Source organism: Brachyistius frenatus, unplaced genomic scaffold (genome assembly GCF_029030835.1).
Source record: "Brachyistius frenatus isolate BFR_SWC_R1_liver_20210118 unplaced genomic scaffold, ASM2903083v1 Contig_91, whole genome shotgun sequence".
NCBI classification, from domain to species: Eukaryota; Metazoa; Chordata; class Actinopteri; family Embiotocidae; genus Brachyistius; species Brachyistius frenatus.
The window spans coordinates 1,294,802-1,319,619 of NW_027210690.1; the positions used below are offsets into that span (position 1 = coordinate 1,294,802).

The window sequence follows — 24,818 nt, forward strand, 5'->3', positions numbered from 1 at the left end:
AGCCTAAAATCTCCTGCAGCTCATTTATTCAGGAGATAATCGGATGCAGAGACGACGTGACGCTGACGTACTGAAGACTTCTGTTTATACCGCTGACACATCCAGAAGTGTTTACCTCCCCCGTAAACTCCCCTTTAAACGCGCCCATACACGTGTCATCATAACAATATAGCACACACACACACACACACACACACACACACACACTCTCTCTGCTGTCAGCTGTCGCCGTGTAATAAAAGAAGCAGGGAGGGCGGGCGCGTCATTTTCGACATAAAACATCTTTTATTCTGGCGGGAGCGATGAAGCTGAAGGTCCTCTTCTTCCTTTTCAGAGTCGAGCCTTTTGTTGTGCTACTAATCAAGACCTACTGTCTGGAGACTCGGTGGCGGGGGGAGGGGGGTGATGTTTCGTCACACTTCACATGCATTTGCGGTTTTATAACTGAAATCTCAACTCTTTTGTTCAGTTTTATACATTTTTAATGTTCACATTGGATTCAATTAAAAGTCTCAGTTAATTAATTCAAATCTCACATATAAATTAAAAAATAAAACAGTTTGAAAAATCTGCTGTGCAATTCAGTCACAAAATCATTTTTTGGTTAAAATCTGACACTGATACACTGTAAAAAAAAATAAAAAAAAGACATGATCACAAGTTGTCACGTGGCAATAATTTATCAATACACAAATTTCCAAGTATTTATTTTATGATATAGACAGATAAAAAAAATTGTTATATGCACGACATGTATTTGTGACCCTGTTCCTCTGCAGATTGAAGCGAGTTGAACAAACTGAAAACTTTATTCTACGAGCTACAACACAAAAATCTCCAAATCTCATATTTGCAAATATATCATTTCACTATATTTTATAGGCCTGTTGGTTTTTGCTTGTCTTGTTTTTTTTTTGTTTTTTTTTTCTGCTGATCATGTTTATGACCTGAATGTGTTTGTTTGTGTTGTTTACTCTCTCCGTGCAGTACCCATCCCGACCCCGGCGCCCACCAAGCCCCCCACCACCACCCCACCTCCCACCGTCCCCCCCGCCAAGGAAGGTCAGAGACGATTTGTTTTTTCTTTTTAATCTTTTATGATCAAAAATACTTTAAAATTAGACAGTTAGCAGTTTAATACGCTTTGATGAGCGTAAGGAGCATGAAACGACTCACACACTTCATAGAGATGAATACAGGCTCAAGGATGTCTTAAGAAAGGAGATATCATTTTCATCACACACACACTAATAACATCTAACTCATAATTACAGAGAAATCTTCCAACTCCAGATGAAACGGCTCATTTCAAATAAATATAAACCTCGTGAGTCTTGGATCCGTTTCAGCAGGTCTCATTTCCACAAACATGTGTTTTACATTTTTCGCATGTCTTGTCGCCAGACAATCAACGGTTTCACTTTCAAACATTTTATATTTGTCTTTTCAAGAGCCTCCCCCCATTTACTAAGGGAGAGGCTACACCGAGTAAACAGGCCAAGAAAGAGAGACACAGATGCATTTATTTGCATTAATCTAAGTGACATTCACAACCAATAAGCAACTCACGAATTTGATGAAGTTGTTTATTTAAAAGCCTTCTTCACAATCTGGCGGGTAAGAATCTGTTTTTTGAGCCACGTCTCAGCTCTGTTCTTCAGTATAAGATGCAATCAGAAAAGGTTTCAGGGTACTGCACCATTAACAACCTTAAAAAACTCATCTGAGAATCACACTGGATCTCCTGCGCAGTGTCAAAATGGCCGTGCCTTCAGCTTCAACTAACATTTTGGGGAACAGGAACAAAAGTCACTGTGAGCCTGTTGCCATGGCGCCACCGTTTCACGTGGTTTTTTGCAGCGAATGTTTTTACCTCAGACATCTCAGAACGTCACAGTCTGACCACCAGCTAAGAAAACTAACAAACAGCTAATTTCCCTTTAAACCAGCTTCACAAATAGCTAATGATGCTAACAGTCAGCTAGTTTTGCTAAAAAAAAATAAAAATAAAAAAAAAAATTTAAAATACAACCGACTCTGAGTCGTCAGGCGGGAAGAGACGTAATTCCTCAAATACGAGAACAATACTGATAATTTACAGTTTAAAGACGTCACATAAATGAGCAAAATGATCAAGTTTTAGTCTGCAGAGTTTGTAGTCGGGACAAAGTTTCCTCTGAAATAAATCAGCAAAGAAAAGTCGATTTCAGCGTGTCACGGGACGGGCTTTTATTGTGAAAGAAAATCAGTTGTGATTTATTCAGTAAATGTTTGCAGCAAACAAAGAGCCGATGACGGGACTGAAGTCGTCTGCAGATCAATGCGGCACCAGCTGATTTTATTAGAGGAGAAGAGGAAGTGATTGGACTGATTGTTGAGGAGCGACGTGGGCCGACTTAATGATTTTATCACAGTTCAGAGTCCCCGAGTCCGAGATCCTCTTCAGGTCCAATCAATCGGAGGTTCACTTCACTCACAAGCTGCTTTTTCTTTGTATTCCTGAGTCGCCATCCATCAGAATAAAACCAGCGATTAAACGAATGAATACAAAGGAGCAGAAGAAATAAATGTGTGGATGTTCTTGTTTTTGTTTTGTTTTTTAGTTCGGAGACACTTTACACGACGTTGATCCAAACTTTACACTTTTAACGTTGAGAACTTCTTTCCTCTTCCTCCTGCGTTCAGTCTGTAAGGCAGCCAAGGCCGACCTCGTCTTCCTGGTCGATGGCTCCTGGAGCATCGGCGACGAAAACTTCCTGAAGATCATCCGTTTCCTGTACAGCACCACCGGAGCGCTGGACGGGATCGGACCGGACGGCACGCAGGTACCAAAAAAGAGGCGGGGGAAGGCGGCGGGGGGGGGGGGGGGCAGCAGGAATGTCGTACTCTTTCTTGAAGCAGACGCAGTTCACAAAAAGCTTTGATACCTTGTTATCCTTCAACTCCCGGTGTCTGGTCGCTCTCCGATGACTGAGTTTGATTGACAGGTTTATTGGCAGAGTGGCACAGAGCAGAAATAAAAGCGGAGAAGCTGAAGATAGAAACTGTGAACTGTTCCTGTCGCTTGAGGCGCCAGCAGCCTCCTCGTCCTTCTCCTCGTGTGTCGCCGGCTCCTTCTGCTCTGCAGCACAGACGCAGTGGTGAAAGAGGGAAGGTGGAGTCGGCTGGTGAAGACCGGTCCAAAAATCGATTAAAGCTTTCCGTAAAACGAACGGGACACGATGTTTGAATCAATCCGGGTTTTATGACATATTTGACATATTAAGGATCGTGGGTGTAATTTTTGTTCCTGAAAAAGGTTGTGACGCTGTGTAAAATATAAAGTAAAACAGAATGGGATGATTTGCAAATCACATAAACCCATAATTAATAAAAAAAATAAATTAAAAAAGGACCAAAGACAACATATCGAATGTTCAACACTGAGATATTTTCTTGTTTTATGTAAAATATCTGCTCTTTGTAAATTTGATGGCAGCAACACGTCTCCAAAAAAGTTGGGAAGGGTTCGACAAAAGAGCGGAGAAGTTGTGTCAACACCTGGTGGAACATCTCACAACTAATTAGGTTACCATGGCAACAGCTCAGTAACATGATTGAGTTTGAAAAGAGCATTTCAGAGAGGCAGAGTCTCGGCAGTGAAGATGGGGACTGAAAGACTCGGTGGGCAAATAGTTCAACAATCCAAGAATAATGTTTCTCAACGTAAAATTGCAGAAGAATTAGTGTATTTCATCATCTACGGTTCAGAATATCGTTAAAAGATTCAGAGAATCTGGAGAAATCCCACAATTTCACATTTCTGTTGTGGAAATGACTGCACGGGCTCAAAAACCATAGATGGAGATGGTGTTCATTTAATGATGCTAAAAACCGCTTCAGATTGTTTTCTTGGAAAAATGACCATCCATATCTAAACATCGTGAACTATAAAGGGTCAGTTCACCCAAATCACAAAACCGCTCTCACCGCCTCACTGGTTTTAGGATATTTGCATTTCACACTTTCGCCCTGAGGTCAATAGAACAGAACTGAGTGACATTTTATTCATTTATTTATGAATTATATTTGTAAGAAAGATTCCTTTTTTGTGTTTTATGTTTTCAACCGTCCTCCGTTGACTCCTCTTCGCTGCATCTCTCCGACCAGGTGGCCATCGCCCAGTTCAGCGACGACGCCCGAACCGAGTTCAAGCTGAACTCGTACGACGACAAGGAGCGTCTGCTGGACGCCATCAACAAGATCGCCTACAAGGGAGGAAACACCAAGACGGGTGAGTCCTCGCACGGCCGGCGTGTCGCTCGGGGAAATTTATTATCCGAGTCTGGTCGACGACGTCATCATCGATACGTATCGAGCGGCAGGCGGCCTCGAACAGAAAATTAAATCTTGCGTGTTTTTCCTCTTCAAACGTTCTCCTGCGTTCATATTTGCATGTTAACGTGCTGTGTTTGCAGGTAGAAGTGTTTGCGGTAGTAATGAGAGGAGGTCTGCGGGGGGGGGAGTAGTAGTCATTAATCAGTGTTTACAGAGCAGCGCAGCCGGTTTCCCTCCTGCAGGGACGAAGCTGAACGCAGACAGACTCATAACGCCATCGCTTGCTGGGGAGAAATTTTCCCTCCGCTAATGTCACACTGTAAAAAAAATAAAAAACACTAATCCTCACTTTGCTGTCAGGGAAGCAACAGTTTGGGGATTTAAGGAGCACTCAATCACCGCTGCAATTACGAATCTGTTTCCCCCGGGGTTTCCCCCGCGGGCCCGCAGAATGTTTGATTAATGATCTGTTTGGAAAGAAGCTGCTGCTGCTCGAGTCTTTTATTGAACTGTAGCAACCATTCAGGAAACGGAGTCCAAACGGAGTTGTATCAGGACGAATATTAAATGAAAGTAAAGAGGTTGATATACGATTGGAAAAAAAAAAAGTAGTGAAAAGAAGCTAAAATCTCGTGCTTTGTCAGAGCTAACGGCTGATATAAAACATAAACACCAAAATGGCACGAATGACTTCAATTTCTCTGAACTCCATGAAGAAGCTGAAAATGGATTCAACTTCGTCCTTTTTTTTTTTTATACACATTTGACGTGTTTTCGTCTCTCCGGGTCGTTTTATATCTGTCTACTGCTGCTTCGGGTTGGATCGACGGTTCCGTCTTCTGTCCAATCAGGTCGAGCCATACAGCACGTGAAGGAGAACATCTTCACGGCGGAGGGCGGAGTCAGGAGGGGGATCCCCAACGTCCTGGTCGTCCTGACCGATGGACGATCCCAGGACGACGTCAACAAAGTCTCCAAGGAGATGCAGATGGAAGGTAAGAACCACCTCCTTCAGGGTTTTACGGAGCTCCGTAAAACTCACAAATGCCAGGTTTTTTTGGGGGTTAAATTAGAATATACTTGTTGGTAGTTACTTAATGTATTTACTGTTTTCTTTCTATGTCTGTGTGCTGGTGATAGTTGGAGGCATTCTGTTTTTTTGTCTGTTTGCGTCCTGTTCTCCTCAATATCTCAAAAACACCTCGAGGGAATCTCGTCAAATTTGGCAGAAATGTTAACTTGGACCCAATGATGAGCTGATTAGAGTTTATCAGTGAAAGGTCGCTCTTACCTCATGCCCCGCCCATTTTCGTGAACGCAATGCCAAAACTGAAAAGGAATGACTCAAAATTCTCTAAATGTGAGAATAAAAAAACAAAAAACATTTACAAACACAATTTTGTTTCCTAGTTATATATCTGCGTATTAGAACATCATACTGAACACATGCTGTTGTGTGATGCTGATATTCAAGAACAAGGCTTGATTTTTTTTTTTTAATGTTGTACAAACTACATTGAACGGAGTCCTCATTCTTCCTGCGGTTATCCTCCCGTTAAAGGTTACATCGTGTTCGCCATCGGCTTCGCCGACGCCGACTACGGCGAGCTGGTGAGCATCGCCAGCAAACCAAGCGACAGACACGTCTTCTTCGTGGACGACCTGGACGCCTTCAAGAAGATCGAGGAGAAACTGGTGACGTTCGTTTGCGAAGCCGCCACCGCCAGTGAGTAACCGTTGGAAGATCGCCGTCCGGTATCCAGTTCGGTCCAAAGCACACACACTTTCCTCATCAAACACATTTTTTTGTTATCTCTCGCAGCTTGTCCATCTGTACCGATGAGCGGCAGCACAACGCCAGGTAACAAGTTCAATGCATGTCGCTTTACTCTAGCCTGTGTGGTGTTCCTGTTAAAAGGGTTTTTTTTTCCTTCTGTTGGAGGTTTCTTCATGTTAAGAGAGTTTTTCCTTCTGTTGGAGGTTTCTTCCTGTTAAAAGAGAGTTTTTCCTTCTGTTGGAAGTTTCTTCATGTTAAAAGAGAGTTTTTCCTTCTGTTGGAGGTTTCTTCTGTTAAAAGAGAGTTTTTCCTTCTGTTGGAGGTTTCTTCTGTTAAAAGAGAGTTTTTCCTTCTGTTGGAGGTTTCTTCTGTTAAAAAAGAGTTTTTCCTTCTGTTGGAGGTTTCTTCCTGTTAAAAGAGAGTTGTTCCTTCTGTTGGAGGTTTCTTCATGTTAAAGGAGTTTTTCCTTCTGTTGGAGGTTTCTTCATGTTAAAAGAGTTTTTCCTGCACTCTAACCTGTGTGCTAAGATGTAGAAACTCAAAACCGAAAGAAGGAACACCGACATGTGAACCAGACAGCAGAACTAAAGTGTTTATTGACGCCCTGAATGCTACGAGGATATATGTTGTTGTTTTTTCATGACAGAATATCTGTTTCCCTCTCGTGTACGTTGATTATTATCATGTAAAGTTTGGTGCTCCGAGAACAGAGGAGTAGAAAACATACCTTGATAGAAAGGTGAGTTTAGCAGCGGCAGCCAGGCGGTGAGCTCTCCAAAAGAGTCTCGCTCTTTTAATTGCTTCTTTTTTTTTTCTCCGTGTGCGAGCGTTAACAAGTCGAGCTGCACTGCGAGGTGATGAAACAGCAACAGGAGACGCAGCTCAGAGGCTCAGAAGGACTTTTCAAATATATATATATATATCTACTAAATATATATATATATATATATATATCTACTAAACTAACTTCTTCCTGTTAAAAGAGAGTTGTTCCTTCTGTTGGAGGTTTCTTCATGTTAAAGGAGTTTTTCCTTCTGTTGGAGGTTTCTTCATGTTAAAAGAGTTTTTCCTGCACTCTAACCTGTGTGCTAAGATGTAGAAACTCAAAACCGAAAGAAGGAACACCGACATGTGAACCAGACAGCAGAACTAAAGTGTTTATTGACGCCCTGAATGCTACGTTTGTCTCCAAACTTTCTTTTGCCGGATTAGCAGCAGATAATCTGAGCAGAAAGTAAGATGCATGGTTTGAAAGGTTTCGTCCGAAGTCTCTTCATTAATCGGAGGTGGGTTTGCACCTCGGTGGATTGCTGCAGTAGAAATTACTCTTCTCTCTATGTAGGTGCATATTACTGTCTTAATAACGCGCTCTTAAAATGACATAAAATCCTACAGCAGATCTCTCCGACAAACCTCAAGAACACGCTTCATTTTAAGACCTGGGCGGGAAAAGCAAGGCGAAATTCATTTATATACCACCAGGCAACACAAAATGTTTTGGTTTTTTTAAATGCAGGAAAAGGCACAATCGATAAAACAGAGATACAATCAATAAAAGGCAATCCAGCACACCGTAGCAACGATCAAACGTTTAAAAAAAAAAAAGGTCTTAGAGGCTTTGACTAAAAGCAGTATTTGAACAGAAGGGTCTCTAATTTAGATTTAAAAGTGGTCGGCGATGTCTGAGGTCTCAGTTTCCACGTTCGAGTAGCATGGAAAGCTAAAAGCTGCTTCGCCTTGTTTGGAAGACGATGGTGGGGAAATGGAGCCTTTGGGTGTTTTTGTTTTGTATAAATAATAGATATAAATTATTATAATCTGCAGCAGTAAAGCGGTTAAAGCTGCGTTCAAGGCTCAGCTGGTGGTTTCTGTTGTTTTGAAGGATGCTAATGAGTTCAAAATTCCCTCCCGCGTGTCGTCAGGTTTCCGTATGATGGAGCTGTTTGGGCTGGTCGAGAACCGCTACAGCACCGTCTCCGGCGTTTCCATGGTACCCGGCACCTTCAACACTTTCCCCTGTTTCCACCTTCACAGCGACGCCCTGATCGCGCAGCCCACCAGGTACGCCCGACACGGACAGACTCAAATGAAAAGGAAATCCAGACTGCGTGCCTGGAGAGATAAAATCCTCGCAGTGTTTACCCGCATCTGATGACTCCTCTCCGCCTCGCAGGTACCTCCACCCCGAGGGGCTGCCCTCCGACTACACCATCACCCTGCTGTTCAGGCTGCTGCCCGACACGCCCGAGGAGCCCTTCGCCCTCTGGGAGATCCTCAACAAGAACAATGAGCCGCTGGTGGGAGTCATCCTGGACAGTGAGTCAGCAATTTGTTCCTGTTAAAAGAGAGTTTTTCCTTCTGTTGGAGGTTTCTTCTGTTAAAAGAGAGTTTTTCCTTCTGCTGAAGGTTTCGTCATGTTAAAAGAGAGGTTTTCCTTCTGTTGGAGGTTTCTTCATGTTAAAAGAGAGTTTTTCCTTCTGTTGGATGTTTCTTCTGTTAAAAGAGAGTTTTTCCTTCTGTTGGAGGTTTCTTCTGTTAAAAGAGAGTTTTTCCTTCTGTTGGAGGTTTCTTCTGTTAAAAGAGAGTTTTTCCTTCCCTCTGTTAGATGCTTTTCTCCCTTAAAGGGGAGTTTTTTTCCTCCTATCTTATGTGGGAATTGTTAAATTGTTTTGTTCCTCTGTATGATGTGGCACTATATAGATAATAATGAATTGAATTGAATGGAAGGATTTAGTGAAATATGGATTCAATAAAAGTGTTTCCGACATGTCGTCAAGAATATCTTTAATATTTGTACATTCAGGCTTTGTTTTAGGTTTTTTTCTTTGCAGTTTTTATTACATGTTGTTTGTGTTGTTTTTTTCTTGCAGACGGAGGAAAAACTCTGACCTTCTTCAACAATGACTACAAAGGAGAGTTTCAGACGGTCACCTTCGAAGGGACGGAAATCAAAAAGCTCTTCTACGGCAGCTTCCATAAGGTCAGAAACCCTCCTGAGATGCTGTAGAATATATTCAGAGTATTTACTGAAGTCAAATGTGTGGTTTTTTTGACCATCTAGATTATTTTTTTTTAAATCATCCGGATACAATCTGAATTTGACAAACAAAAAACAGGCTGACTTTTGGTTCCAGTCGTTCATCTGCGTATTATTCACTCGTTTGGTTCAGTGTGTCATCCTTGGCTGCGCTTCCTGCTGTTATTCACGGACTCCCGACGGGCCGCCTGTAGCTCCGTCCTGCCCTGATCCTCAACCCGCTCACCGCCGTGTGCTTGTCAGAGCCGGCGCCGAGGGACCCGCTGACTGATCTGCAGTCGCTTCTGTCTGCTCGCTGTCGGCAGAGATTATCCTGCTTTACCTCCTCACCTTTTGTTCTGCTCAGTGTGGGTGTGTGGGTGTTTTATACTCTACCTGCACTGCCTTCCTGACAAGCTTAGTTTTTAGCATTTCTTCATTCCTGAAAAGCTGACATTTGTAGCGTCCCTTCTGCTTTACAGGACAGTCTCAACAGGTTTTACATTAGAGTCCTGCAGCGCTAATTTAAAATGAAAACTTGAATATCACAAATACATTTTTCTGAGTTTTTATTATAGCAGCGCTGATTCCCGAATTAAGTTTTTTATTCTTTACACCGAGCTTGTAACCAGTTAGCCGTGGGGTTTCATTACCGCCTTAAATCGAGAGTGTACATACTCTTTTTAATTTTCACAATCAAATATTGTAATTTTCTCTCTCAGATACAATCCAGTATTGAAATCCCATCTGACTTCTGTACTATGTAAAAAAATGTTTTTACTTGAATATATAATATATATATATAAAATATTATAGTATTATCAAATTAAATGACATTTGGATAGCCCAAACTGTCCTGAAAAAAACAAGATACAGAATGACTTGTTCGCCCCAAAAATGCCCAAGTTATGAGCTTAAAAGTGAAGGTAGTGAACATACTCTGAAAATCGTAAGAGGGTTCAAAGGGTGAAGGGTGAGATGGAAAACTCTCCTCTTCTGCTGTGTCGAGGGAAATAGAAACGTCTCTCTGCCGACTTCAGTCATGCTTAAATGTCCCATTTTCATTCAGGAATATAGAATGAAAATTACAGAGCAGACCTTTTAGGTTTACAGTCTGTATTCTTTCTAGCTGCGTGTGTATGTTTTGCATTTTGAATCTTCTCGTGCCAGGACGAATCTGGAACACTTTAATTTGCACTTTCTAAAGCAGAGAAACACACGCACGCACACACACACACACACACACACACGCACGCACGCACACACACACACACACACACACACACGCACGCACGCACGCACGCACGCACGCACGCACGCACACACACACACACACACACACACACACACACATTCTCACACACAACTCAAGATAATCCAGAAACCTTTTTTCTGTAAATACAGCAATAAGCTTATTTTTTTCCTGTTGTACTTATGGAGGAAGCACTTGGTTGTCCATGTTGGTGACAGTGGTACCAGAGTGTGTTGTTATAAATAACGGAGTCACTCGTGGAAATAATTTTAGTCTCAGTACCGTGTGCTCTGCTATTTTTAAATGTTAAAAATATTATTGTAGATTAAATACTAAAATATTAAACTTATTTGTGTTAACTTATTAACACAATAATAAGTTCTTGGCACAAACATGTCAGCACTCAAATATGCATAAATTCAAAAAGTGAAAAAAACCTCTTTTAACATGAAGAAACCGCGAACAGAAGGAAAAACTCTCTTTTAACATGAAGAAACCGCCAACAGAAGGAAAAACTCTCTTTTAACAGAAGAAACCTTCAACAGAAGAAAAAAAACTCTCTTTTAACATGAAGAAACCTCCAACAGAAGGAAAAACTCTCTTTTAACAGAAGAAACCTTCAACAGAAGGAAAAACTCTCTTTAACATGAAGAAACCTCCAACAGAAGGAAAAACTCTCTTTAACATGAAGAAACCTCCAACAGAAGGAAAAACTCTCTTTAACATGAAGAAACCACCAACAGAAGGAAAAACTCTCTTTTAACAGAAGAAACCTCCAACAGAAGGAAAAACTCTCTTTTAACATGAAGAAACCTCCAACAGAAGGAAAAACTCTCTTTTAACAGAAGAAACCTTCAACAGAAGGAAAAACTCTCTTTTAACATGAAGAAACCTCCAACAGAAGGAAAAACTCTCTTTAACATGAAGAAACCACCAACAGAAGGAAAAACTCTCTTTTAACAGAAGAAACCTCCAACAGAAGGAAAAACTCTCTTTTAACATGAAGAAACCTCCAACAGAAGGAAAAACTCTCTTTAACATGAAGAAACCTCCAACAGAAGGAAAAACTCTCTTTTAACATGAAGAAACCTCCAACAGAAGGAAAAACTCTCTTTTAACATGAAGAAACCTCCAACAGAAGGAAAAACTCTCTTTTAACATGAAGAAACCTCCAACAGAAGGAAAAACTCTCTTTTAACAGAAGAAACCTCCAACAGAAGGAAAAACTCTCTTTTAACATGAAGAAACCGCCAACAGAAGGAAAAACTCTATTTTAACAGAAGAAACCTTCAACAGAAGAAAAAAAACTCTCTTTTAACATGAAGAAACCTCCAACAGAAGGAAAAACTCTCTTTTAACAGAAGAAACCTTCAACAGAAGGAAAAACTCTCTTTTAACATGAAGAAACCTCCAACAGAAGGAAAAACTCTCTTTAACATGAAGAAACCACCAACAGAAGGAAAAACTCTCTTTTAACAGAAGAAACCTCCAACAGAAGGAAAAACTCTCTTTTAACATGAAGAAACCTCCAACAGAAGGAAAAACTCTCTTTTAACAGAAGAAACCTTCAACAGAAGGAAAAACTCTCTTTTAACATGAAGAAACCTCCAACAGAAGGAAAAACTCTCTTTAACATGAAGAAACCACCAACAGAAGGAAAAACTCTCTTTTAACAGAAGAAACCTCCAACAGAAGGAAAAACTCTCTTTTAACATGAAGAAACCTCCAACAGAAGGAAAAACTCTCTTTTAACATGAAGAAACCTCCAACAGAAGGAAAAACTCTCTTTTAACATGAAGAAACCTCCAACAGAAGGAAAAACTCTCTTTTAACATGAAGAAACCTCCAACAGAAGGAAAAACTCTCTTAACAGCAGATGAGACGTTGGGGAACAGCTGTTCCTCTTTGAACTTGTGTATAAACTTCATAAACAGGTGTTGAGAACTTGAGAGGGTAAATATGTAAGTCCACTTAATCACGTTGGACGTTTCCTTTCTTGCAGCTTCACATTGCGATCAGCAAGACGAGTGCCAGAGTGGTGATCGACTGCAAGATGGTGGCTGAGAAAACCATCAACGCGGCGGGAAACATCACCACGGACGGCCTGGAGGTTCTGGGCAGGATGGTCCGCTCCAGGGGGAACAAGGACAACTCGGCGCCGGTGAGGAATACACACACACACACACACACACACACACACACACACACACACACACACACACACACACACACACACACACTGCTCTTTTCCACCAGCCGCCACCATGAGGCTCGGTACCTGCCTCTAAGAGGTCGTTGACCCCCGCCGCTCATCCTTTTTTTTTCTTTTTTCCTCCTGATTGTACACTTTGCACGCACGTCACCACGGCAACCTCACAGTTCAACAAGCTGCTTGAACCAGAAAACTGCAGAGAGGAAGAACAAATTTAGCTTCTCGGGAGGGATGAACACTTTTTTTTTTTTTTTTGTGCGTCATCTCTCGCGTTCTTCTTTCTACGCTTAATATTTCAACAAGCGGAGACGAGGCGCCCGCTGCGTTTTCAACCCTGATCCTGACTAATGATCTAATTTAACAATTTTAATTAGACAAATGGAAAAAACACAGACATCTGCAGAAAAACATTCAAAGGAGAGCTGAAAACCCGGCTAATCTTTTTTTTCTTTTACACGGGATTATGATTAAAAAGCTTTTGTTTGCACAGCACTAAAATATCTCAAGACATTCAGGGATTTGCAGTCGATCTTCAGTTAAATGCGGTCATGAGAAGAAAAAAAAAACACCACTTCAAACTCAAAGTGCTGATTCCCATCAAGTCACGGATTTAAAAATGGGATTTCACCGTTTCATTGTTTGTGGATGCATTTTATAGTTTTTTTTTTTAACTCCAAAGTTACTGATGTCGAGAAGAGGCTCGTTTAAAATGACGTGTGTCATCTGGAAAGATGAACATAAACTGTTTATAAAAGAGTTCGTAGCTTCCAGCTCTGAAAAATGGTTCTGATCCAGAAGTGTGTTCAGCTGCAATACCAGCGAGTGCCACTAGAGGTCGGCTCCAAAAAGCCTCCGGCTCCATAGACTCCCATTCAACTTCTCTCATCAAATCCAAAGTGAATAAAATGTGTCCATCAGTTATCTCGGTGTTGTTAGCTAAAGTCACTCCTTCTTATTAGTTTTCTGGAGGTCCATCTGAAAATAATCCCTCATTCATTAGAAAAGAAGATTCAAGAAGACCTGTTTTTGGGGGCGTGTCTGTTTGATTGACAGGCCTGTGGTGCAGTCAGGTTACAGCTATCGGTGGGCGGGACGTAGTATCCTCAGGTTTCCAATCAAATCGGTCAGATCCACCGCTGGCTCCTCCCCCAGCTCGTCCAAATATGGTTACTTACTGCTCCAAACTAGCAAAGATGGTGACGGACAGAATCTGAACTGGTGGCTTCGTAACATTCATAAAGCAGCACCACCTACTGGTGTGGAGGGAGAATTACATTCATGAGAAAATCTCAAGCACAACGATCTCCGCAGTATCGAGCAAAAATAATCCTGAGATATTTCTCTTTTTTTTTGTCTTTGTCTCTAAAGTATGATCTAAGAGAAATATGTTGTTTATTTGTTTTTACAGGGTTTTTCTAAACATTTGTTTGTTTGTGAAATTTGTTTGGCTGGAATTTATCTCCATATGATGCTTCCTGTGATTTTATTCCACATTAGATATTATTTACATGCAGTGTAAATTAATGTCTTCTGTATTTATCCTTTGTTACTTCCTCATGCAGTTCCAGCTCCAGATCTTTGACATCGTCTGCAGCACCTCGTGGGCCAACAGAGACAAGTGCTGCGAACTTCCTGGTCTGGTGAGGTCAAAGTTCCTTTTTTGTCGAAGCCTCTTTGTTTAAAATTTTTGTTTGCTCTTTATATATTTCATCTCAATTCCACATCATCACTTTTATTTATTTATTCATTTATTTATTTATTCTCTGTGCCATCCTCATCATGCTGCGATCATCCAGAGGAAGGAGGTCGACTGCCCGGCCCTGCCCAAAGCCTGCACCTGCACCCAGGACAGCAAAGGCCCCCCAGGCCCTGCTGGACTACCAGTGAGAGACACACACACACACACACACACACACACACACACACACACACACACACACACACACACACACACACACACACACACACACACACACACACACACACCATCTTTTCAATCACTCTGAAGAAACATCAAAACTTTCTCAGCTACACAAAGAATAATGTTGTGTTTATGCATCAGAACATGATGCAGCAGTTTTTACTCTAATAATCAGTCCCTTCAGGAATTCACTTTTTTTTTGGTGACCATAAAATTTGTGATGTTAATTATTTGCGATCGCAGTTTTCTGGAGGAGCTGATGATACATCCGGCTTCACCCACACATTCACACAGACGGATGAAGACGCACAACATCACCTTCACATCTCACGTTTCATGTCGCTTCATTTGCTTTGGTTTTCTTTCACTTTCCACTTCGGGCAGGTTGAGAGTCGTATTTGTGTGTATCAGTCGCGGATGTGTCGACCGCGTGGCGCTAACCTCGTCCCGCTGCTTGTGTTTCTAAACAGGGCGGTCCGGGAATCAGAGGAGCCCGAGGAGACCGCGGAGAGCCCGGCCCGGTGGTGAGTTGTGTTTCTTTATTCGCTGAGAAGCCAAGCAAAACAAAACAGGACGTCTTCTGTTTGGATGCTTTCAAAAAGCTCAAAAACACCTGTTTTACCTCTTAAACTTGTGAGTTCAGTTTCAGGAAGTTGTGTTATCGTCGTCTTTTTGTCTGCTTACGTATCAGTAAAGTTCATTATCATAGGAGGTTTTTTTTTTCCCTTTCTTTACACAGGCAAGTTTTACTGACAGCCAATCAATCTATTCATATGTTTAAGCCAATATTACTTTTTATTTTTGTTTGTTTGTTTGTAATGCAGCTGTAAGCACACACACACAAATTTAAACACTCACATTTACAATAAACAAATATCTCTTATTATCACTTATTGTGAAAATCCAAACATGCGTAACAATCAGGTATTTATCACCAGAAAGCTCAGAAACACAACAAAAAACCTAAAATCAGACAAACTGAATGTCTATTGGTTCATAATACGCAAACAGACATGTTCAAATCACAACACAACAATACAGACAACACGGCCTACTTTCATCAAACATGACAAAACAGGAAAACGTGCAACAACAAGAAATATATTCATAAAACTGACATCAGGATATAGATCACATTACAAAACAGTAAAAAGAAATTTAAAAACACATTTCAGAATAAACTAAAGCAGGAAAGAAAAATTTTCTCAAAAATTCCGATGTAATTTGGGGAGTTTTTTGTGGTAAAATTTCTGAAATTAGAAAAAATTGCAATTCGAGAAAAAGAAAATTGAAATTTTCTTGTTTACCACCTCCCTGCTAAATAATAATCTGTACACTTATTTTTGGCAATAAAGTCAGTTTTATTTTGAAAGGCAGCTTTATGATGTACAGTGAACCCTCGTTTATCGCGGGGGTTACGTTCCAAATAGAAACCGTGATAGGCGAAATCCGTGAAGTAGTAACCTTTATTTTACAATTGAAATAGATCGAACTGGACATTAAATATATCTACGTTACATATAGTCGTAATGTGATTTCAATGCACGATGCAAATCCGTGAAGCAGCGAGACCGTGAAAGGTGAACCGCGTTATAGCGAGGGTTCACTGTACTACTTTTAGCATAGCTTCAGTTCACAACGTTTTTTGCCGAAAAATCGCGGGAATGTTGCAAAATTGCTGCTGCAGGAGATTGCTTAAGTTTACGAAAAAAATTTGCAATCCAGATCGTGGAGGGGACTGATCAATAAAACTAGTAACACAGTCAAATTTTACAACATAAAACATTTTCTGAAAATAAAAAAGCAAAATTAACTCAAATCAAAATATCACAAACCAAAGAAGGTAAGTCGTTGTTTCCACCACACATGAATGCAATGCATCATTTATAAAATACACACCAATGCAACACCTTTTTAAACCTTTTTTGTTTGCTTAAAAATCCAAGTTAAACTTTCCGAAGCACCACCAATGTTACATTTCTGTTCTCGTGTCCGTTCTGTGGAACGCTGTAAAAATTCAACGACTACTTCTGGTGTATTTCGACACGACAGGACTGGTGTCATGATCCTCTCTAGAACTGGTGCTGCAAAGGCCAATCAGATTCCTTCCCCTGCCCCGCCTGGTGTTCAGGTGGAGGTTTCCATCAGGCACACTTCGCGGCTTTCAAAAACTCTCTGCACGCAGTAAAAGACAGATGGAGAAATAAAGCATTACTGTACACGGCGCGTCGCAGATGGAATCTCTGCAATGAATGGAATACGCAGCAGAACTGAGATGACAAGGTTTTTGTTTTGTTTCAGATTGGTAAAATCAGCGTCCAATAATTGTGCTCGAAGTTAAAGTTAAAACGCGATCGTTGCCGTACCGGGCGAGAAATAAACCGGGGACGTTTTCTCAGTTGCAGTTTGGTTCTCCGCCTCGTTTGCGTCATCCTGCGCCGGACTGAAAGTGTTACTGATGTCGGTTCGTGACTCGACGTTGTTCTCTGAAATATCTTGAGAACAAAATAGACAAAAAAAACACCAGTGAGCTTCAAATAATTGTTCTTTCAAAGTGCAGTTAAAACGTTCGACTGATTGAGCAGCAACCTTTCCGCTGCCGTCTCAGCACCTGTTGGCGTTTTGTTTTTGGTCGTTTTCCCAAATGAGCAGCGATACGACGTGAAAACCCTGCAGACGGCTGACTGGTCCGAGAGAATCCGACGCTGGTAGCTAGACGAGTTTTTTACGAACTGGCCAACACGATTAATGACAGCCAGGAAAACTACACGGTGGTAATTTGAAGAGGAGCTGACGTTGCTCTGTTTGGTTGCCGACAAAAGCATCCAGCCAGTCGGTGTGTCGCGTCGAAGTTGCATCACTGGCTGGTTTCATGAGATGTTGCTATAGCAACGCTACTATCTGCAGTGGAAAACAAAACCAGAAAAGTAAAAAAGCTCCAAAAGGTCCTAAAGAAGGAACTCTGGAAACGTTATCAGCTGTAGTTCGGATCTTCGCCTTGTTTACGTCATTCTGTAACAGAAGTTTCATTTAAAATCTCATAACTTTCGTGCGACTGACTATATTTTACCGAATTATCTTTAGAAACAACAGCACATTTTTTTGCTTTTAAGTAGTTTTGAAATGCAGCATTTCATTGAAAAAATGGCAGACCGTAAATTTTCCCACGATACCTTTCTGTTTCTGCTTCAGCTGGTCGTAGCTGCTGCTCAGGTTGTCGTATCTATTTTTCAGCTGGTCTCTCTGCAAAGTGACAGAAATATCTGAGGAAAAGTCCAAATAAAACAAATCCAAGTCAAGTTCCTCCAGTACATAAAGTAAGCTTTCATAATGAAAATTATTCTTTCAGTTTTTCTCTAACTTTGAATTTATCCTATTTTGTATTCAACTTTTCTTTTTGTATTCCTTTTTTTTTATTCTTTCAAATGTTTGAGTCAAAAGTTTCAAAGGATTTTCTTCACACTGAGGAGATAAAAAAAAAAAAAAAAACTCCCCTTCAACCTTTTAGATTCACAGGAATTTTTATTCAGTTGCTTATCAGCCTTATTTTTTTTACTGCGTCATGGTGCCGAGAAACGTTAAATAAAAGGCGACAAAACCACAGATAACGACTTGAGAAACGACTTTCACTGTGTCTCTATGGAAAGAAAGCTTCCCCCCTCACAGCGTGGGACACTTCCAGTCAGTATCAGGAAGTAAAACGCTCCCAGAACAAGTCTGAAGTGGATTCTTTTCACCGATGAACACATCCTTTAGCTGCACCGTCCTGAAGAGACAAAATGCAGAGTACACACTTTTTAATTATCGTGTTTAAAGTAACTTTGATCTTGCAACACAGCAAAATAATATAAAATGCAGTTACAGGGACGTGATAATATCAAATCTGGAGGAGAAACGGGTTTTGCACGTTCATTGCTGGACCTTTTTTCAAACATGAACGAGTACGTTTTTTTGAAGACTACAGTAGATTTGCAGTTGTTTCATTCCTTCCCGTTTTCTGCAACCCAGTATCGGCACGATGGACTTCTTGGATCTCCACCCGACTCTCCTCTCTTTCTCCGGCATCCTCTCGCATTTCTCTGACGTACCTCACGTTCAAACTCCCGTGCGGTGCAGCTTGCAAACCCGCGGCCATCTTTGAGACCAGCGAGCTTGTTTTTGGCCCCGGCCGTCTTTCTCAGGCAGCTTTCAGCAAAGCACGCCAAGGAAGTGGCAGCAAACCACAAGCACAGATAAAAAAAACAATTAAAAAAAACCCATTTCACATCACCTGCTCATCACAGTTTCTCCAGCCACTTCACTTTGTGTTAAGATAACATAGTTTAACGGGGGTCCATGTGCAGAGGAATACGTTGGAGGGAACTAAATCCGGCAAAATTCCATAAACCCAACTTTAATTGAAAATAGACCAAAGACAACATAAAAAAATATGTGCTTATTTTTAATTTGATGACGGCAACACGCCTCAAATAAGTTGGCACAACTGTGTTGCATCACCTCTTCTTTTTACATCGATTTACACGATCACCGCCATCCAATAATGTCTTTGGTCTATTTTCAATTAAATATGGGTTTATAGGATTTGTAAATAATAGCATTCTGTTTTTATTAAACATTTTGTAAATGGGGTTGTACTATAACTCTATGAATCAGTTTATTCCCACAAAACAATACATAAAACTGAAATCAGCATGTCCACAAATGAAGAAGTGTTTTTATTTTGATATTATTTATTTAGCAGGGGTTATGTACGATGTCACTTGTAAATGTTGCCATGTGTTGAATTATATATGATTTATCTCGGCATCATCATTTCCTCACATCTAAGCTAAAACCACAGACAGAACAACACCAAACACTTAAACCAACACTTGGAAAATAACACAAAGTATTACATCCTAAATATGATTTAAACAAAATGTGTAGACCAGGTTTATATTTAAAAAATGGGTCAAAATCAACTGTTTCCCCATTTAACTGTAAAAACTAAATTTACATTTCACATGGATTTCACTTTCTTTTTAAATAATGCTAAGCATCTTTAAATTTATTACAAATAACTGTTACATTTTCTGTTATCAGTTCCCACTTAAATTTGAATTGCATGAAAAATCAATAAAAAAAGTTTTAGTATTATTGTCAGTCAGTACCTGTGAATCTACAACATGACTGTATTTATACGTGATTTTGTTAGAAAACAAATACATCAAGGAAATTTATTTCACACTAATGTTCATAATGTCAAAAAGTACAAAGCTTTCTAACAGTCACTGCTATTGATTACACAACATGACTGCATGTACATGACAGAGCGGTACACTACAAGGGAGGAATAGATCCAAGCGACCACCTGTCAATTTAAACCGAGCGCACCTAAAACAAAAACAGAGAAACAACCGTCATGTTGACATCAGACTGACTCCCAAATCTGTTCGTTTAATATTCACACTCACCTCTAATCCCTGGATTGTATAGTCTGGTCAACTGGTTGAACTCTCTCTGGAGCTCATCTCTCTCTAAGTTGAGATTGGTGTTTCTGGTTTGCATCTGGCTCAGACTCACAATAAGCTGATCTCTTTGTGTCATCAGATCTTGTTTCTCTGTCATCAGATTTTCTTTATCCAACGTGGCGAGAACATCTGGTGAGAACGAACAAGAAAAAAAGGTTCAATTGTAAAGTAATGTTCAGTGTCGAGTTGCAGGTAATTGTAGAATTGAAATGTGATCCTCACAGCGCGTGAAGATCCCAGCCAGTATCAGGAGGTACAGAACTCCCAGCATGCTGACAGTAGCAGCACGCTTGCAGTGGCCTCTTCTGACAGCTTCACGGTGGCTTCGTGGTCCTACGGAGACACCGTGCATCAAAACTTATCTTTCTTAGTACTTAGGACATCGGAAATCCTGGATCATGTGTTGCTTGGGTTATGCCCTTCTGCTAAAGTGGTAATAAATTACAGACCCATTTCCACAAAACATTTGGGACGCTGTGTGTTCCTCATTTCAAAGAATTGTTAAATTGAGATGATTTTTTTTTTGCAAATCATGAACGCTGCATCATCTTCCTGTTTTTTATACTTACTGACTGCTGTGGACTCGACGTCAGTCTGACTGTGTGTCGGCACGCCGTAGACCTCCACCCGACTCTCCTGGTTTTCGTAGACCTCCACCCGACTCTCCTGGTTTTCGTAGACCTCCACCCGACTCTCCTGGTTTTCGTAGACCTCCACCTGACTCTCCTGGTTTTCGTAGACCTCCCCCCGACTCTCCTGGTTTTCGTAGACCTCCCCCCGACTCTCCTGGTTTCCCCCCTCCCTCCCTCTGATGTATTTCACCTTCAAAGTCAAACCTGGCGCTTGTATATCAGCAGACATCCTGAGAGGTGAAAGAAGCTGCAACTCTAAAGTAAGCCAGCTGACGCCTCTCTTGGTCGTTTCCCTTCGAGTAACTTCTTTGAAACAGGGAGGGTCAAGGAAGTACCGCAAACCACAAACCACAAGCACTGAGGTGCACGCAGCACATCTATGTTTCTGGCACGGTAACCGTTACGTGCAGCGACAACGGCGAGGAATCACTGAGGACTCAAACTGTGAATAAAAACGCTCACGGATCATTTTTCATTTACCTGAAATGTGCTGGTTTTTAATGTCGAGAGCACGTTTGAAAAACAATCTTTGACCGACGGCGCTTTACGCAAACGCAGGACCGTCCTCGCTCCTCCGATGAGGAGATTCGTGTTGATGCCAGGAGTAGCTTCTACTCAGGATCAGATACGAGCTGCAGCTCGTGAGTTTGAAACTCGTTATCCTGTTTCTATCTCCTGACTGAGGCCTCGGCGTTAAACCCCGTGAGCTGCTCGGCTCAGACAGGATTTCCTGCGTCAGGGTGCTGATAAAACCGCCATGTTGAAGGTTGAAACCGAACCATAGAAAGAACCAGATGTATGAGGCGTTTTTCTTTTACAGCAACATTTTGAATAAGAGTTGAAATAGTTCATTAATGTCATGAGTTTGTAATGTTGTCCTTTCAGGGGACATTTAGTAATTCATTAAAAATCTGAAATCAGATCATTCTGTGTGAACACTGAGGTGTTGTTTGCGTCAACTACAAGTCAAGTGAAGAAAATCAAAACCTCTATCGTACTTTACTGAACTGTAGTGAAGCCAGATCTGAAACTAAATATTTCAAACTTTAAGATGCCAAATAATATCACGGTGTAAATGAATATATGGTCCAATTTTAGTTATTATACAAACACTCCATAACAATCAGTTTATTCCTGCAAAAAAATGCATCAAACTAAATTTAAATGAAGACGAAGGAAGATGTGTTTTTAATTTGGTCGTATTTATTTATCTGATTTATCTCGACATCCACGCTCACATCAAAGCTAAAAACAAGGAAACAGAACAAAATATTTGACGACACACCGGAAGTGTAACAACACAATTGGTTGTTTTTTATTTTATCACCGGTATTTTAAACTCTTTATAAACTTTTTAACTGTTAACAACAAAAACGACACCAGTTTAGCACACATCATGTCATTACATCAAGTTAGCAGAAGGATGGAGGGTGAAATGTCTCCTCAGTGGATATTAGATCATCTCTATCACAAAATATGATTTAACGACATTATGATTTCACCACTAAAGGGCCTGTTACAATGGAAATGATTTAAAAAAAAATACATTGAAATACTGAAAGTTACAAATTATTTGGTGACATCAGACGCCCACTGTCTACAAACCAATCAATGTCAAGTATAGGAAAACACAGATCATGTTCGTCATGACAACCAGAAGTAGATGATGATGACAGGATGAAGGTGATGACGACACCTGTTGTGTCTGAGTGTAGTTTGTTAGTAACACAGGTGATCGGTTCCTTTTTGATTGTTAGTCAGGTCTTTGTGTTCTCGCTGCTTTTGCTGGCTGTAATTGAAGTTATCTTCATCCTGAATGAATCCCTGAGTTTCCCTTTTCCATTCTGTTTTCTATATTTCTTCTTTTTCATCTCATTGACCCTCTCTGGGGATGTGAAAAACGCTCTCAAACTGCAACGTGAAACCAAAACTAAGCAGATCAAATATTTACAATGTAAAAACAACAACATGAAGCTCCAGTCCAGTTGGACCCACAACATCACTAAAGAATAACACAACGATGAGAACTTATGGAAAGCACATCATGAACAAGGAAAATAATAGAAGATGAATCAGAGGTTCATGCAGAACACTTTTCTAGTCTTTGTTCATCAGTCCAACACTTCTCACCACTCGGTCATTCAGAGCAGGAAATCTCTTTCTCACAGATCCAGTTATAAGTATCAGAATAATAACCATTAGTCCATTCTCCTTGATTATTGCAACACGTTGCAGAGTACCGGTTATTATAATCTTTACTTCCTGCTGCCCAGAACCTGTGAAGAAAAAAACCATAATCTTAAAGTGTGCTGAAACTGATTATTATCTCCTTCAAATAGATGTCTTAAAATATTTTCCAGATTCCTTTGATATCATTTTCAGGGAATTTTCAGAGCTGTCAATCAGAATAAATTATTGGTTGAAGTCTGGATTTCAGGGATGTTGTTGCAGTACCTCAGCTGACCAGCAGGAACATTTGTTGATAAAGCTGTTCTTTCAATTAGTCCCTGGGACTTATGGTCAGATTGATTTTTGTTCCCTCAAATGTTCTTAACTTTTCTAAACACCAGAGAAGAAGAGACATGTATTCTCTGACATGGTTTGGGTGGACAAACTGTGCAGAACAATAATTCAACAAACTGAACAAACTGAACTTTAGCAGCTGACAGTTTGAACATTTTTGAATGGTGACTTCTGAAAACTGAGTTGTTGTAACTCGACCTCATCACAGACTGCAGATGAAGAGTTCAGGATCAGCTGTTCATTCAAAGAAGGATTATTTCCTGATTCACTGATCTGAAATAAAAACAAAAAAAAGTGTCTCACGTCTCATTCAGCGGTGATCCGTCCACCCATGTCCATGTCCATTCTCGTCCAGTTGATGTCCATTTTCCATCAGTGCCTTTTAGACCAATCCAGGACGTTCTTTTCCTACCCAGTCCACGGACAAACTCCTAGTTCATGGGAGACAAAAACTCTTTCCAGTCTTAATTTATTGTATTTCTGTTTTAATAACATACAGAAGAAATAACAAATTCTCTTCCGCAAAAATCTGAAATACTCCCAAAAAAGAATTAATATAATTTCAACTGTTGTTGGAGTAATTACTAAAGTTCAAATTTAGTTTTATTCAAAGAAAAATAAAAAAATAAGATATACGTGTTTTAAGGATTATTTCCATCTAATTTAATTTTCCTCTCTAAATTGGTCTCCTTAGTGTTTCATATATCCAGAAGTCTTTGAATCAGACAGATTTTAAAAGTTGATCTCATTTCAGCTGTCGATGTTTGTAACTAAAACATGACTGGATGAAAGAAAGGACCTGGTTATGCTGCTTTTTCTATGTTCTCACATGTTCTAGTAAATCTTGAATTTTCATCAGTGACGTAAAAATGAGTTTTAAAATATTTCCTTGGATTGTAATTTTTGTACAATGTGTGTTTAAAAAGTTCAGAGAGAGAGAGAGAGAGAGAGAGAGAGCGTCTAAAACTACCAAACAATGAGCCTGATTTAAATCTGGCCGCCATCTCAGTGAGCTTTCTGATCAAACCTTGAATATGAACTATTTATCTTACTCTATCTTACTTTAAAGTAAAACTGATGTTTAAAACTTTTCTTACCTTCAATCGTGTCCTTCAGCTTCTTTACTTCCTCTTGTAGCTGACTGTTATTTTTACTGAGTATTTCATAACTGCTCTCTAGCTGACTGCTGTTGACTCTCATGTCTTAAGAACAACAATAATTAATAAAACAGTAAAAACGATAAGACGATATTTAGGTTTTCAAGGCAAAGTATGAATCTTGTATTTGCTCAATTACTGTATTTTAAATCACTACTCACCTCTAAGTTCAACCTCTAACTTGCTGTAATTTGTCTGCAGGTGGTTGATTTTCAAAGTCACTGAAATATATTTGTAAAAAAACCAAAAGCAAAAAAAACAAACAACAACACAGAATCCTTTAATAAACAGAAATGAAACACTTCCTGTCAGAAATCAATTTCAGCCTTTAAAACTGGAGCTTTTTATTTGGTTCAGCTACTGTCCTTCATACTAGTCTTACAAATCTTTGTCCAAACTACTTTTATCTTTGCTCCTCCAACCCGGTATCACGGCAAAGCGTGAAATAGACACGCACCTTCACTACAGGAAAACGTGAGATGGCCACGCTTTGGCCTCTCC

General features: G+C 40.2%; 1 protein-coding gene and 1 long non-coding RNA gene across 4 annotated transcripts in view; one reads left to right on the forward strand and one right to left on the reverse strand.

Moving 5' to 3' along the window:
• The window catches only part of LOC138627737 (collagen alpha-1(XIV) chain-like), a 118,135-nt gene that overhangs the window by 74,508 nt on the left and 18,809 nt on the right, over positions 1-24,818 (forward strand). For all 3 annotated transcript variants that reach the window (XM_069710284.1, XM_069710286.1, XM_069710285.1), the window contains 13 exons: positions 988-1,062; positions 2,686-2,825; positions 4,150-4,273; positions 5,169-5,312; positions 5,879-6,043; positions 6,140-6,178; positions 8,017-8,155; positions 8,268-8,410; positions 8,965-9,074; positions 12,365-12,523; positions 14,137-14,214; positions 14,371-14,457; positions 14,966-15,019. In XM_069710284.1, coding sequence (XP_069566385.1) covers positions 988-1,062; positions 2,686-2,825; positions 4,150-4,273; positions 5,169-5,312; positions 5,879-6,043; positions 6,140-6,178; positions 8,017-8,155; positions 8,268-8,410; positions 8,965-9,074; positions 12,365-12,523; positions 14,137-14,214; positions 14,371-14,457; positions 14,966-15,019 — 1,457 coding nt within the window. The remainder of the gene's footprint in view (positions 1-987; positions 1,063-2,685; positions 2,826-4,149; positions 4,274-5,168; positions 5,313-5,878; positions 6,044-6,139; positions 6,179-8,016; positions 8,156-8,267; positions 8,411-8,964; positions 9,075-12,364; positions 12,524-14,136; positions 14,215-14,370; positions 14,458-14,965; positions 15,020-24,818) is intronic.
• Positions 22,094-24,428, reverse strand: LOC138627758 (uncharacterized). Its single transcript, XR_011311411.1, has 3 exons — positions 24,258-24,428; positions 23,464-23,591; positions 22,094-22,913 (listed from the first exon to the last, which is right to left on the reverse strand). It is a non-coding gene; the product is annotated as an uncharacterized lncRNA (long non-coding RNA).